Below are 13,590 nucleotides of genomic sequence, written 5' to 3'. Positions count from 1 at the left end.
GTTTACGTGTATTTCCAGATTAGATATATACAGAAACAGAAATCCTCGTATCAACACACTAAAACTGACCGCTCTTTTGTTCTAAACTGACATTCCACGGGCACGACCCTCCACTTGCCGTCCCACACTATTGATTGCAGCTTCATGCCGCCTCCAAAACGATTGTTTCCATGCTTTCAAATGTGCTTCTCTATACAAGGGATCTGCAGGTAATATTGCCTCGGCAGGTGGTTGCCATTTCAGGACGTTCGTCAACGTTTTTAGCGATGGCCTTCGTTTCCTTTGTTTTCGTTTATGGTCGGAATGGATAGACCCTCTCCTGTTGTCATTGGCTGATTTGAATCTTACTCCTCGTGAATTGCCACCACCACTGATACTCTTGCCACTACTATCTTTTTGACCTGTTATATCTTCAAGGTCCTTGGCAGTGATGCTCTGCCTGCTCTTGTTGCTTTCAAAGCTTTTCGAGCTGCGTAACATGGCACTGGGTAGTCTCGGAGCTTCCGTATTTTGGCTGTTGTGGGTGAATGATCTGAGTGATGACTGGCTTGGTCTGCGACGGTCAGCTTTGAGGAGAGGGTTCTGAAGGTTGGAATTGGATGATGGGTTGCCGACCTGAAGGAGAGAATTACTCTGTATGTATGAGGGATTTCGTGACGCACGGCGGGAAGTGGGTGAATGAACGATAACATTCTCTTGGCTTCCATCGGAATCTGATTCTTCTAGGAAAGAATCTGTGCCGCTATCACTCTCATTTCGACTACTGTTTTCATCGTCCACTTGAATGGAGAGGCTTTGATTCATATGTGACGGATGTGATTCGTTCCTCCTGTGGTCCATTCCAACAGAGCTTCTGCCAGGGAGCAGTATAGAGGCCCCACTCTTGCCGGGGGTCGGTCCTTGGCGTGTGGATACAGTTAATGATGTGGTACTTCCAATAGCTTTGACCAGCATTTTGGAAGACATGTTGATCACTCTTTGTATCATAGCACTGCTTCTCGTTTGGATGGTTTGTGCAGCGAGTGCGGCTGCAGCTTCTGCTTCTTGTCTTCTGGCTTCTGCTGCCTTAACTTCGTTTTTAGCCCTTTCTTCCCTCCGAGCAATAACAGCTTGAGCAACACGTTCAGCCAGTGAGGGGAATCGAGACAGTATTTGCTGAAAATCGTGTTTGGAGAGGACACATAGCTCGGTTTGTCCTTTTCCACGTGTCGTAGCAGTTCTTTTGCCACTGTCAGAATCAAACAGGGCTAATTCTCCAAAGAAATTTCCAGGACCAAGAGTGGCTACCACACGCTGCTCCGGACCGATACATATTTCAATATTGCCGGATTTGATGAAGAACATTTCTTGGCCTTCGTCTCCAGCGTGGAAGAGAATCCATCCGTCCAGTAACATCAATGGCTAGAGAGAAACACAAATGGTGAGTTCAATTTACAAAGACTCTGAAAGGAACAAACAACCAGATCTTGGTATATACCTTGATGGCAAAACAGACGGCTTGTCGTATCCTCTCATCATCAACACCACCAAAAAGCGGCACTGATCTCACTAGCTCCATGTACAGCTGTTCTTGAATTTTTTGCTGTACAGATCTTGGAATGTCATCAAAAAGATGCGCTTCGTCCATTCCTTGCACACGTCGATACTGTATTTCCTTGTATGCCAATACTTGATCTTGGACTTCTGGGGGTAGACTGTTTTCTCTCATGTACTCTCGCACGTTGTCCATATGCAGTCGATGCTCCACATCTAGAATGTAGTGTAATGTTTAGGATGACTGCGTGTTTCATGCGTACAATACTTTTCAAGTATACCTTGGTGAGCTTTGGTTGCAGACTCATCAAACATACGTAGTACAGCAAAGATTTCAGCAAACAGAGTACCATATGCCAATATACCAGCGATGAACTATGTCGGACGAAACCTGTCGTAAGTACCAGAACCGTAATCGTCTGATCGATCAGGGAGCGTACCTCAAACACTACAAATAAACACTCGGATGGCATATACGCTGTTCTCAGCTTTAGCACTAAACTGGCCAAAGATCCCAGCAGCGTGACAGGATATTGTGTAGTCCAAGAAATCTCAGGGTTGGTCAGCGGTATGGCTGTCTCGTCAATCCATCGTGTTCCAGGCGGTAGACTGATTTCCACAAGCCAAAAGAGACATGTATCTATATGTCCAATCAGCATGAAAATAGCCAGGGATTTACAGAGACGGGAAATTGGCTAGAAAATAAAAGGTGTCAAAGAACACACCCCAAGTCCTGGATGGTCAAACGCTGTTCTTACTATTGGTAGACCTGGCAGGTTGGCATTGAAGACGGTTGAAAGAGGAAATCCAAATATTGACTTGAAAACTCGGAATAGGGCCCACAGTCGTATTTGATGGCATCTGGAATTGAGTTTTAGAGCATTTGAAACGAATCGCTTCAGGTGACATGCAAATGTTGATTTACTCACCCCCAACCGCTAGGCATCATTTCGCACGGTACAGCAAGAGCTATAAAGTCCCACGGCAGAGCGCCCAGTAGTTCAAAGATACCCAAACTCTTGATCATATAGTCTTTGACAACAACTTTGAGGTCAATTTCTTCACCCCACTCATTTTGCGTATGCAGCCTTGTCTTGAAAAACACATGACACAGCAGTGCCATGTCAAAGATGAAGCAGCAAATACCAAAAACCAGCAGCATATGGAACGAGTCTCCGACGAGGCCCGGAACAAATGACATGATAAATGGCATAACTATGATTTGTTCCATTTGGCAAAGGAGTATGATTCTGTTCCACCATATGTACCAAGTTGCGTTGGGGTCTATCTTCGCTGGTGGAGCGAAACGTTTCAAAAAAGTCCATATTATCATCCTGTACCTGAGCACAACTTCCCAGTAGCTCGTCAGCGATTGCCGAGTCTTCATTTGCCATGTAACTTGGGGAGGAGCTTCGCTGTATTGAGGCTCTTCAATGTATTCTTGCGATCCGCAATCTATCGGTTGCGATGATTCTATAGGATCATCGTTGGAGGAGGTGACACTTCTAGCGGGACCCGACATTGACTTTGCTCTTGCAACTGTATTAGCAGCTGTATTAGACATGGTAGATGGTGTTGCTTTGATTCTGATGGCGGAGACATTGATTGGTATTGGTTGTAAGATTTGTAGGGATTCGATAGATGTGGTTCGTGGTTCCTGATATGATACAACTGAGCCACTTCTACTAGCGATATAAGGTGTCGAGACGTATTGTGGGTCTGTTGCAAGTGGCATTTTCTGGGGAGAGCTTCCAACAGCAGCACGTTGGACTAGCGAATTTCTGGCTATAGCAAGTTTGCTAGCCGGCGAGGCACCATCGCTAGCATCGACAGGCAAGACTGACAGAGATCGAGGATCGGAGCCATCAGGAACTACGCTGACCGACAATATTCGATGCTCCTGTTCTAGCCTGTTGAGTGATAAGGAGGAGGCTGTAGAGGTAGTTGTAACTGATGCCGACCTTTCTGTAGCTGTCGAATGCCTTCTTAACTGTAAGGTATTCCCACTGGTCGTGACGGGAGCAAATGTGGGACGCGGGTAAAGTGTATCAGGTGTGGTCGCGCGAGCCGGTGTATCTACAGGAGTATGATCGGGGGGAGTATCAGCAGGAGTTACCTGCACACTTGGTGCACGCCCGATCAAGCGTGTTGGCTCCTGCATGCGTCTTCCAATATGACCTTTCTGTAAAAAGCGAAAAAGACGACCACTGGTACATCGAATTACGTAGATCCATGATATTTTGCCAATCACCTGAACGTATAAGCAGTGATGGTCTGTCTCTTTGGTGGGTATCCTGATACGTCTAAAGGGTTTTATTGGGGTTTTGATTCGGCGATATATCCAAATTCGATTGCAGAACATGACAAGTCTTCAGTACAATTCCAATTTTCGTGTAGCTCGTTGTGTCTAATAGAAAGATCTTCATGAAACCACGTGTCTGTTGCCCTGGTCTGTTGCAGTTGGTTGCAAATGCTAAGTGTCAATGTTCAACGTTCGTAAATTAGATTAAATGACGAGTACACAGAAATGGAGGAGGAAGGTCGAAACAGTGACGTTAGCCTAGTCTCCAGTGCGAATATAGGCGGCAGCGAATCTCAAATAGGCTTGCAAAGAGAGGCGGAAGACACAGCTGCAGCAAATGTCGAAAGTGGCAATATTGACATTGCCGAAGCACCACCATCATCCGCAGGCCAACGAAGAAGTGAATCGGCTAGAGGCATCAGCGACGGCCAGTCTAGTAACGGAGATCAAGACAGTGACGAATCCGATGACGACGAACCAAAACTGAAATATCAAAGACTAACTACTGGACTGGCCGACCTTCTCAAAAAGGACTCTGTGAGCTGCATGACTGCTTCTGAGAGATTTCTGGTAAAAAATTCTATATTTTTATTCTTCTGGTTCCTCTCTCAGTTTGCTCTCTTCCGACACGCAGACAATAACAACACCATACTTTGATCTTAGGCTCTTGGAACTCACTGGGGCATTATTCATATTCTGGACTTGGACGGCAACGATGTCAAGCGTTTCCAATGTCATTCTGCTACTGTAAACCAATTAAGTATTGATACCCATGGAGAATTCATTGCTAGTGCTTCTGATGATGGTGAGCTGTCTTGAGACTTGTCTCCAATGCCAAAGCACACCTCGGATTCATCTTATCATACATTAGGACGCGTCCTGATTAACAGTCTGTATTCGGCTGATGTTCAGCAATTCAACTACAAACGTCCCGTCAAGGCAGTATCCTTAGAGCCTGAATATAGTAAAAAGTCGACACGGCACTTTGTATCTGGTGGCATGGCAGAACTATTGAATTTGAGTGGAAAAGGTATGCCTCTCCATCCTCCGCGTGCCTCCTTTTTTTGCAAAGCTCTGAAAAAAATCAATTCAAACTAGGCTGGTTTGGGAACAAGGACGTTGTTTTACATTCTGGTGAAGGTCCTGTTTATGCAATTCAGTGGAGAGCATCTCAGATTGCGTGGGCCAACGACGCAGTATGTCTTTCACAAATACTTGATTATGCAAGTTGCTGATCGACAACTTACATAACTAGGGTGTCAAGATCTACGATACTGTTCTTCAGCAACGATTCGCCTATATCGACAGACCTGCTGATAGCCCAAGACCAGATCTCTATCGCTGTAATATATGTTGGAAGTCTGATACTGAATTGTTGATTGGATGGGCAGATAGTGTGAAAGTTGGTGTGATCAAAGTACGCTATATATAACTTGCTCTTTTATCTCCTCGCATCATATTAATGCTGTACGTTACCATAGGAGAGATCCAAATTTGACGTTGCTTCTGGACTTCCGCCAAAATACGTAGAAATCGTTGCCCAGTAGGCCGACTTCAAAATTCCTGCCATTTGAAACTTCTGTCTGACATCACAAACTCTAGATTCCGCACCGATTTTATCGTATCTGGAATAGCACCATTCAACAACATGCTCGTTGTCTTGGCGTTCATGACTGATTTGGACGATTCACGCACTGTTGATGTAATCCAAGACGGACCTGCCAAGCGAAAGGTGGATACAGAATCATGCGAGTTGTCTTTTTTTGATAAATCTGAAATGAGTTTTCCAAATCTTTTAGAAATCCAGAGCTCCAGAAATATACATTTTGGACGCTCAAGGAGAAGAGGTCGCAAACGATGTCTTGTCTTTGAATCAATTTGAGCACTTTCAACCCAATGATTATCGTCTTGGTATTTCCTCGCTTGAATTCCAAGAGTCGTAGTGTGCAAGCACCTGTTTAGCGTGTTATCAATTGTAACCGTCGTGTTTTTTGCTGTCCAGAATTTTCTCCATCGGAATCAAGTTTCTTCATTGTTTCTCCAAAGGACGTGGTGGTTGCCAAACCTCGTGATTTAGAAGACCATATCGAATGGCTTCTCGAAAGAAGTCGATACGAAGAAGCTCTTCGAGCTGCTGAAAAGGCTGGCGAGTCGTACGGCGGTCGATTGCAAGTCGCAAACATATTGGATATTGGTCAAAAGTACATGAATACTTTAATGGGTGAAGGTGTGGATGAATTGGAACCGTTTTGAGATATTTGTGAAACCCGTACATCTTTGCTCAACTCGTTGTCTTTCGCAGGGAAATATGCTGAGGCTGCGGCAATGTGCCCAAAGATTTTGCGTCAGAACGTGGATTTGTGGGATCAGTGGATTATGGCTTTTGTAGAAGCGAAGCAGACACACGTATAGTCTACCCATGTTTTGTTGTATACGATATCTTTTGACGTCCTGTTTCTTTGACAGGCAATCCGTCCACAAATACCGATCAAGAATCCCAAACTCTCCAGCAACATTTATGAGGTGGTATTGGCTCATGATCTTGGTGCCAAGGCTTACAAGGTATGCAAATGTCAATACTTTCGGAAGTTTTAATGCCAACGATTTCAACCTTTTTGGGCCATTAGGAATTCTTAGATACCGTCAAATCATGGCCGCATGAAGTCTACGATGCCGATAGCGTGATCAAGGCTGTGGAAGAAGCGTTACTAAAGGAGCCATCAAATACATTCTTGAGTGAAGCTGCTCTTGAATTGTGAGTAATGCAATTTCTGGGCGTTACCATATATATTTTTTCTTCGTACGTTTCCTCACATTTCTGTTTCTCTCAAAATTCAGATACACTCGAAACAAGCAATTCGACAAGGCACTGTTACAAGGTCTCAAACTTCGACAACCAGGAATTCTTGACCTGGTATGGATGAACAACCTGTATGGGTTTGTGTCATCACGAGCAGTTCTCATGTTGGAGTATGATCAAGTCATGCTGGAAAAGGGCCAAGTAGTATCAACCGCTATTGCTGAAGCAATGGACAAGAGTCAAATCGAAGAAAATGATGAGGATGTTGGTCCAGCTATTGCCAGCATTCGAGCTGCAGGTCGAGCACCAGGAGTGCAAATACTGGTTCAAAATACGGATCGAATACCTGTAAGTGTTGAGTCCATCAAGTGCCGATGAATATGACTTCAATGAGTCTTTATTTTTTGTCCATATAGATACCTCAAGTCATTGCTCAGATTAAACAAAATCCGAAATTCCTCCACATCTATCTGGATGCCCTGTATCGAAAAGATCCTCTTGTGGGTGCAGAATATCATCCATTGCAAGTCGAATTGTATGCCGAGTATGATTATGCCAGGCTATTGGACTTTCTCAAGAGCAGTACATTTTATCCTCTACGAAAGGTACATGTCGCTTCAGATTTCACTCCGTCTCTCGACAGCCTTAGTGCTTTATATTCATCTACCATTTCGTTTTTTGGTTGACTATCATTAGGCTTATGAGATTTGTGAAACACGTGAATTCATACCCGAGTTGGTGTTTCTATTGGGCAAAATGGGTAACAATCGAAAAGCGCTCTTCCTCATTATTGAGAGGTTGGGTGACGTCCGACGAGTAAGTGTGCATCTTTGTTTGGAAAGTTTGGGGAGTGTTGTTGCTCAGTCTGTGTAATCTTGTTAGGCCATTGAGTTCGCAAAAGAGCAAAACGACGAAGAGCTGTGGAATGATTTGATGAAATATTCCATGGATAAGCCAGGTAGCTTTCTCAATCTTATATATTGGAAGTTTTTGCCACCTCTTAAAGCATTGTGTTGAATTTTTTACACACTTTAGACTTTATTGTTGGCCTACTGGAGAATCTTGGATCTGTAATTGATCCCATCAGATTGATTCGTCGGATTCCTGCTGACTTGGAAATTCCTGGATTGCGTACAGCCTTGATCAAGGTCATGCATGATTATGGGGTCCAGATGAGTTTACGGGAGGGATGTGAACGGATTTTGCTGGCTGATACGGTAGAGCTGCTTACAAGTCTGCAACGAGCTCAGAAGCGTGGGATGTCATTTGTTCGTAAGTCGCATAGTCGTTTGTTGTTTGCATACGTCTCGCTTGGACGTTCAAAGGGCTTATTCTGATTCTGCCCTTATACAGCTGAAGTGCAGTGTGCCATGTGTGGTGGTCAGATATTCCAGGACAGCAGTAAGGGCTGCTTTCACCGAGGGTTGACTGACCGGTTTTTTTTGTCTAATTCAACTATAATTTTAGATCCAACTATAGCAATGGTTGCCTTCTTTTGCCGACATGTATATCATTATAGTTGTCTGGCAGAAGGACGAGCACCAAGCAGTTTCAATGTGGCAACGAACGCCTTTTCTAACGAGAGAGTTGCTCGTGCCATGTCTACGTTGTATGCCCGTCCAGGCTATAGCATGAAGGAGCCATTATCTTCCAATCATCCACCATCACGAAGTACTAGTGAACGAAGCCTACCTGAACCTGCAATGCCACTAGTCGGTCTATCGTGTCCACTATGCAATCACACAAAAACACCACTGATACCTCGAATGAAACTGGATGAGCCATCTCCAAAGAGGGGAGAGGTTGAAATAGGTGGGTTGGTTGGCTCTGTATCTAGTAGCTCGGGAAGTTTAGGACTCAGAGGTAGTAACTCTGGCTCAAAAGCTCTATCTGCTATAGTAACTCAAAAACCGGCTGTGTCAGCTGTTGTATCGCCACCAGTAATTGTGAAAAATGTATCAAAGTCAGGGAGTGTTGCACCAGCACTACCCCCTCGTGCTCCAACGCCTTCCTTGAAAAAGTAAGGTATAGATAAATGTAGAAGTTTTGTAACATTCTTATGCAAGTAAATAGAAGATGCCATTTGCACAACGGTAACATGTGAATTGCTGTGGGCTCTTGTTGCCCTCAATCCAGTAATCTTCTGCAATGCAGCGAGTAATGGCAAAAGCGGCAATTCCAAATCAGCTGAATCCACTGGCAACACAGCACCGACTGTTTCAGCGATCCCACACAATAGCACGGATCCCTTCTTGCTCTTCACTGCAGCAAGACTCAAGTTAAGTGCTTCAGCAGCTTGATTATTACGGACTCCGTGAATGGGTGTTTCGAATTTTACCATATTTGGGAGGGTCATTACAGATATATCGTAAGCCTACACAGGCCATAGTTCATGTGATAGATGAAATGTTTGCAGAAGACCCATTTGAGTACGCTGCATCTTGTCGAAGTACCCTGTCGAAGTTGCCTGGTGGTGACGATGTTCTGCGCAGTGGGTTTGGGACATAGACTACACGATGGTGCCTGTAGATGATTCCAATATGGGGGCAAATGGATTCGCGAATCACCTCTCAAACCGTTCGTGGAAAGCTCTAGCCAGTCGTGGAGAGGTAACACTAGGAATATTGACAATTCTTTTGGGCTCTAGTATGGGGCACCAAGCCATGCCATACATTGGTGATTCGTTACCAGTGCGGTTGTTCGTTCTCGTTTACGTTCGTTGCTTGTAGTGTTGATGTTGGTGCTGTAAATATTCATCGAGGTGGCAGCCTGTTTACTTTTATCCGCTGGTACAACACCTTTCAACTCCTTAAACTCAAACAGTTCCGATGGATCAGACTTCATTCCTTTATTCAACTAGCTATTTAACAGCGTTTGCTCCAAAGTGGGAGTATCAATTGTCGAAGAAATATGATGTCCGTATTGAATGAACTTGATAAAAGCTCCTCTAACCTCCAATCCCGTGGGCAACTTGAACTCGCCAACGGTCGTTGATGTCCCAGAATGGAGGATGAAAAGAGAATCCATCCCACTAGCAATGAAATGAATATGTTAGATATGTCTGGAACCCCTAGGCATGATCTAGTGCATTTACCGTCTCATCCGTCTCAAAAACTTGCAACGGGTTCTTCAATGATGCTTGGAATTTGGGACCGTTCCGACGCAGATGGCCATCGTTCTTATTCATAGCAGCTTACCTGCAAGTGTTGAGTACTTGATCCAATTATTCGTCCAGTCTGGCTTCATGTGATTGTTTGCTAGATTGATGAGTTCTTGTGAGCGAAATGCGGAACCACATGTTTCAAGCATATACAGATATGGACAAGAACACGAAGTCCATTGACTTGTACGTGAATGTACCTATAGAGGCTCTACGTCTTTTGTGCGATCCGTTGCTCTCCACATTAGGTATGCGAGCTTGTCGACAACATGTTGGAATTGAAGACCACCATGATGCAGAACTTGCGTCATTAGGAGCACAGCGAGCATATTTTGAGTTATGAGAATCTTATGACACGTTGCCATAACTGTAATGATCCTCAGTCAGTGTTTTCCTATCTCGCCTCTGACTTTTTTTTTGTAAAGCTTTAGATCATTCAAGCCGCGATGGGCAAGCTTAAAGGAGCCTTAGCGAGGCTAAAGGCCACTGTCAAGACCTCGAAAAAGAAGGCTTCGAGCAGTCATCAGCAACCAACCGCTCCCAAAAATGTCTCGAAAGACTCGAAAGCTCCGAAAAAGATCATGCCTTACACGCTAGAAGACGAGATCTTACTTGTAGGAGAAGGTAGAACCACTCGTTTTGATCTGGGTTCCACCTGGTAATATACTGACCGTGATCTTATGTAGGAAACTTTAGTTTCGCGAATGCATTAGCCCTGTTGTTGCAATCTGGTGAAAACATTACTGCTACGTGTTACGACTCGGAGGAGATATTGAATCAAGTTCGTATCTACGCTATGACTTCATTGAAGCTTTACTCTTTTCGCTGACGCATCCCTGGTGTCGTGATCTAGAAATACGATGACGCAAAAGCACACATTGAAAGCTTGCTCTCATTACAAGGGACAGTGTAAGGCATCTCCTCATACCATTTCCTGTATCGGGATCCTTATACACCTCTCAAACATAGAATGCACGGAGTCGACGCTACACAACTATCCAAACACAAACGCCTAAAGCTAAAACGCTTTTCCAAAATCATCTTCAACTTCCCACATACCGGTAGCGGGATCAAAGACCAGGAGATCAATATCCGGACAAACCAAAAGCTATTGAATGATTTTTTTGTGACTGCCAAAGAACATGTGTCCATTCCAAAGACCAAGTTTGAGCAGCCTGGAGAGATACATGTTACGATCAAAGATGGTGAGAATACGTTGGAGGGAATGCTTTCGAGCTACATGGTGTTGACAGCTGTTGGTTTAGGTGAACCATACGCATCATGGAATATACGAAAGATTGCCAATCAATGTGGACTGCAATGCCAGACGTCATTCAAGTTCCATCCTGAACTGTACGATTCGTATCGGCACAGGTGAGTCGACTGTGCGTACTTCAATGCCAAGCGTCTTCCAGGTTCCACGCTGACATCTAACTCTTCATAGGCGAACACTTGGATATCAGCAAGGTCTGTCAGATGATGACAACAACGAGGTCTCTTCTGCACGGACGTATGTCTTTGTGATTGCTCGTGAGCCTGAGAATCCAAAGAAACGAAAGAAGGGAGGAGATGATAGTGATAGTGACTAGACTCGTCCCGATATGTATATCCATGTTTGTACAAACAGCAGCACCCTCATAACATAATCAACCCATTTCAAGAAAATGCTTTTGGCGATGATGATGATTAGGTTTTTCTATTATTGTACGTGTTTGCGCCGGCCCAAGTAATATACAGGGTTTTATGCGAGAGCTTGATTTAATGAGCATGACCATGACCACTATGAGAATGACCATGTTCCTCATGAGAATGCCCATGTTCCTCTTCATGCAAACGATCGTCGTGACTTTCATGAGATACATCATGACCTCCATGTGAATGGCCATCATGCGAGTGTTTATCGTGACCTCCATGATCATGAGAATCTTCCAATGGTCGAAGACCTAAATTTCCTTGAATGCCACGAATCGTACCACCTCCGTATCGTAGACCTGAAGGGAGCGTCGGTGCGACAGCTTTGATGAATCCTCCTGTTGGTGGTGGTGGTGGCATCGAGTTTGCTTCTAGTGGTATTTGATCGGTATTTGTTTGGTGTGGAGTTGCTGGCATGGAAGTGGCATGGAGTCCTACGTTTTCAAAGTCTGATGTGATGGTTTCTACTGTGCTGGATGATATTATAGGTGCTTCTACTGCTGATGGCTCAGGTGCACCTGTAACTTTTTCGGCCTTGTATGGTGTCTGTAATGGACCTCGTTTGATTGTTGGAATGCGATGTATGTATCCGTAGCCAATATCACAACCCAAAGTACCAGGCCCTCCCCATGCTAGTTGATCATTGGGAGTTAGTTTATCAGCACAAGGATATGAAACAGATAATCTCTTGAACTCACTATCATTTGGAACCAGCAACACCTCCCGCACACTATCAACATCCTTGTTGTAAACAAACAGTTGTAATGGTTGACCAAGAGACCTTTCAACCAGATCATATAGATCTTGCTGATCTCTGAGAGTTGCTTGTGGAGATCCAATAATGTAGTCGGAATGTGCCTTCAGTCCTGCTTTCTGCGCTGGCGACTTGTCATATCTAACCAAACAAATGGTCGTGAGCTTTGAGCTTTGAGGGCATTCAAAAAGCCATCTTCACAAGCACTACGAGTAGACTTGCGAAGTCTTGAACACTCTTACATCTCCAAGATATGCCAGACATTCTCTCCAGATCCAGCATAATCACAGAATCTCACACTGCATCCAATCAATCCATCTTCACTCTTTCCCCATGTTCTTGAAGGCACCAACGTAACTTCTACAAAATCATACATAAAGAATGAGTCAAAATATGGAAACTCTTTCAAGTAACATGAGATACGCCATACCACGTAAATCTTGATATTTGGCACTAAACACATGCAAAAGGACTTGAGATTCCAAGTTCTGCGTCAACACGGTTATGAGAAGCGACGATTCTTCATCCTAAATAAAGTAGGGATATAGCAATTATTTAGCTTGAAACTCGTTGCTCGCGCACATCAAAGTGCAAAGTTATCATCAATTTACCAATAGTTCTCCATTGATTGCGACGAGATAGTCAAAGTAAGGTTCAAGACCAGCAACATCACCAGGAGACCCAGGCACGACCTATTGTAAATTGCTGGGGTTAGTATTCAAGAAATGAATTTTGCGACAAGCATATGTTGATGAATGCAGATTGATTGCCCTTGAGGTACCTTCAAGACATGATAGCCACGTGTACTGCCAGTTGGACTGCTCTGCGTGGAGCCCATCTATCTCTAATTATAATCAACTGGAATCAACACTAGACGTGTACTTGAAACAAAACTCAAAGCCCACCAATGGATTTTTGCTTTGGGCCAACCAAGACTTACCTTTCCTTCAGAGGAACGAATAGATCCAAGCGTGCAATTGCTTCAGGTCGTGATTCTTATCTATCACAGAGCCAATTGTGACTTTTGGACTTTTCAGCACCAAGGCTCTCAGACTTCGCTTTGCAAAGGTCAATGACAAAGCAGGTTCTAGGGCGCGTGTAGGCACAGCATCTGTAAACTATTATAACGAGTCTGGTAATATATACGTAATGTTGCGTCTTGGCTCGGAAAAGTGAATCTTCAGGCCTGATCGCGTTAGAAAGTCATGTTCTATTGGGTCATATCCTTTTAATATCTGCGCATGCCGTAAGGCTGTCGTGTTGACCTTCCTGTTTCCTTTTCAACCCTACAAATGCAGCAGCTCACAAAAACTGACAGCCTCACACGTTTTTGTACATTGCCTTGTCGC

At 44.2% G+C, this 13,590-nt stretch overlaps 4 protein-coding genes across 4 annotated transcripts; 2 read left to right on the top strand and 2 right to left on the bottom strand.

Moving 5' to 3' along the window:
• Positions 1-81: 81 nt before the first annotated feature.
• Positions 82-3,694, bottom strand: SmJEL517_g01693 (uncharacterized protein; the record flags this gene model as incomplete). The annotated part of the gene is made up of 6 exons (XM_031167621.1): positions 82-1,401; positions 1,478-1,749; positions 1,815-1,908; positions 1,974-2,228; positions 2,292-2,394; positions 2,463-3,694. 6 exons carry the CDS (start codon positions 3,692-3,694, stop codon positions 82-84), a joined length of 3,276 nt encoding a protein of 1,091 aa, XP_031026257.1.
• Positions 3,695-4,060: 366 nt separating this feature from the next.
• Positions 4,061-8,659, top strand: SmJEL517_g01692 (uncharacterized protein; the record flags this gene model as incomplete). The annotated part of the gene is made up of 19 exons (XM_031167620.1): positions 4,061-4,405; positions 4,499-4,640; positions 4,707-4,865; positions 4,934-5,031; positions 5,091-5,252; positions 5,317-5,378; positions 5,438-5,567; positions 5,635-5,746; positions 5,838-6,062; positions 6,138-6,241; positions 6,302-6,397; positions 6,463-6,590; positions 6,674-6,983; positions 7,052-7,240; positions 7,332-7,451; positions 7,518-7,593; positions 7,671-7,907; positions 7,989-8,036; positions 8,103-8,659. 19 exons carry the CDS (start codon positions 4,061-4,063, stop codon positions 8,657-8,659), a joined length of 3,300 nt encoding a protein of 1,099 aa, XP_031026258.1.
• A 1,582-nt stretch (positions 8,660-10,241) lies between these two features.
• SmJEL517_g01691 (uncharacterized protein) lies at positions 10,242-11,384 on the top strand (the record flags this gene model as incomplete). Its single annotated transcript, XM_031167619.1, has 6 exons — positions 10,242-10,419; positions 10,482-10,576; positions 10,649-10,704; positions 10,765-11,000; positions 11,061-11,169; positions 11,240-11,384. 6 exons carry the CDS (start codon positions 10,242-10,244, stop codon positions 11,382-11,384), a joined length of 819 nt encoding a protein of 272 aa, XP_031026255.1.
• A 169-nt stretch (positions 11,385-11,553) lies between these two features.
• Positions 11,554-13,079, bottom strand: SmJEL517_g01690 (uncharacterized protein; the record flags this gene model as incomplete). The annotated part of the gene is made up of 5 exons (XM_031167618.1): positions 11,554-12,382; positions 12,484-12,601; positions 12,672-12,768; positions 12,853-12,933; positions 13,023-13,079. The coding sequence occupies 5 exons, from the start codon at positions 13,077-13,079 to the stop codon at positions 11,554-11,556; spliced, it is 1,182 nt and encodes a 393-aa protein (XP_031026256.1).
• Between the last annotated feature and the right edge of the window lie 511 nt (positions 13,080-13,590).

The sequence above is a fragment of the Synchytrium microbalum genome (genome assembly GCF_006535985.1).
Source record: "Synchytrium microbalum strain JEL517 chromosome Unknown SmJEL517_scf0006, whole genome shotgun sequence".
Lineage (NCBI taxonomy): Eukaryota > Fungi > Chytridiomycota > Chytridiomycetes > Synchytriales > Synchytriaceae > Synchytrium > Synchytrium microbalum.
Note: the sequence above shows the minus strand (reverse complement) of the source record. Positions and strands in the feature narration are given on the sequence as shown.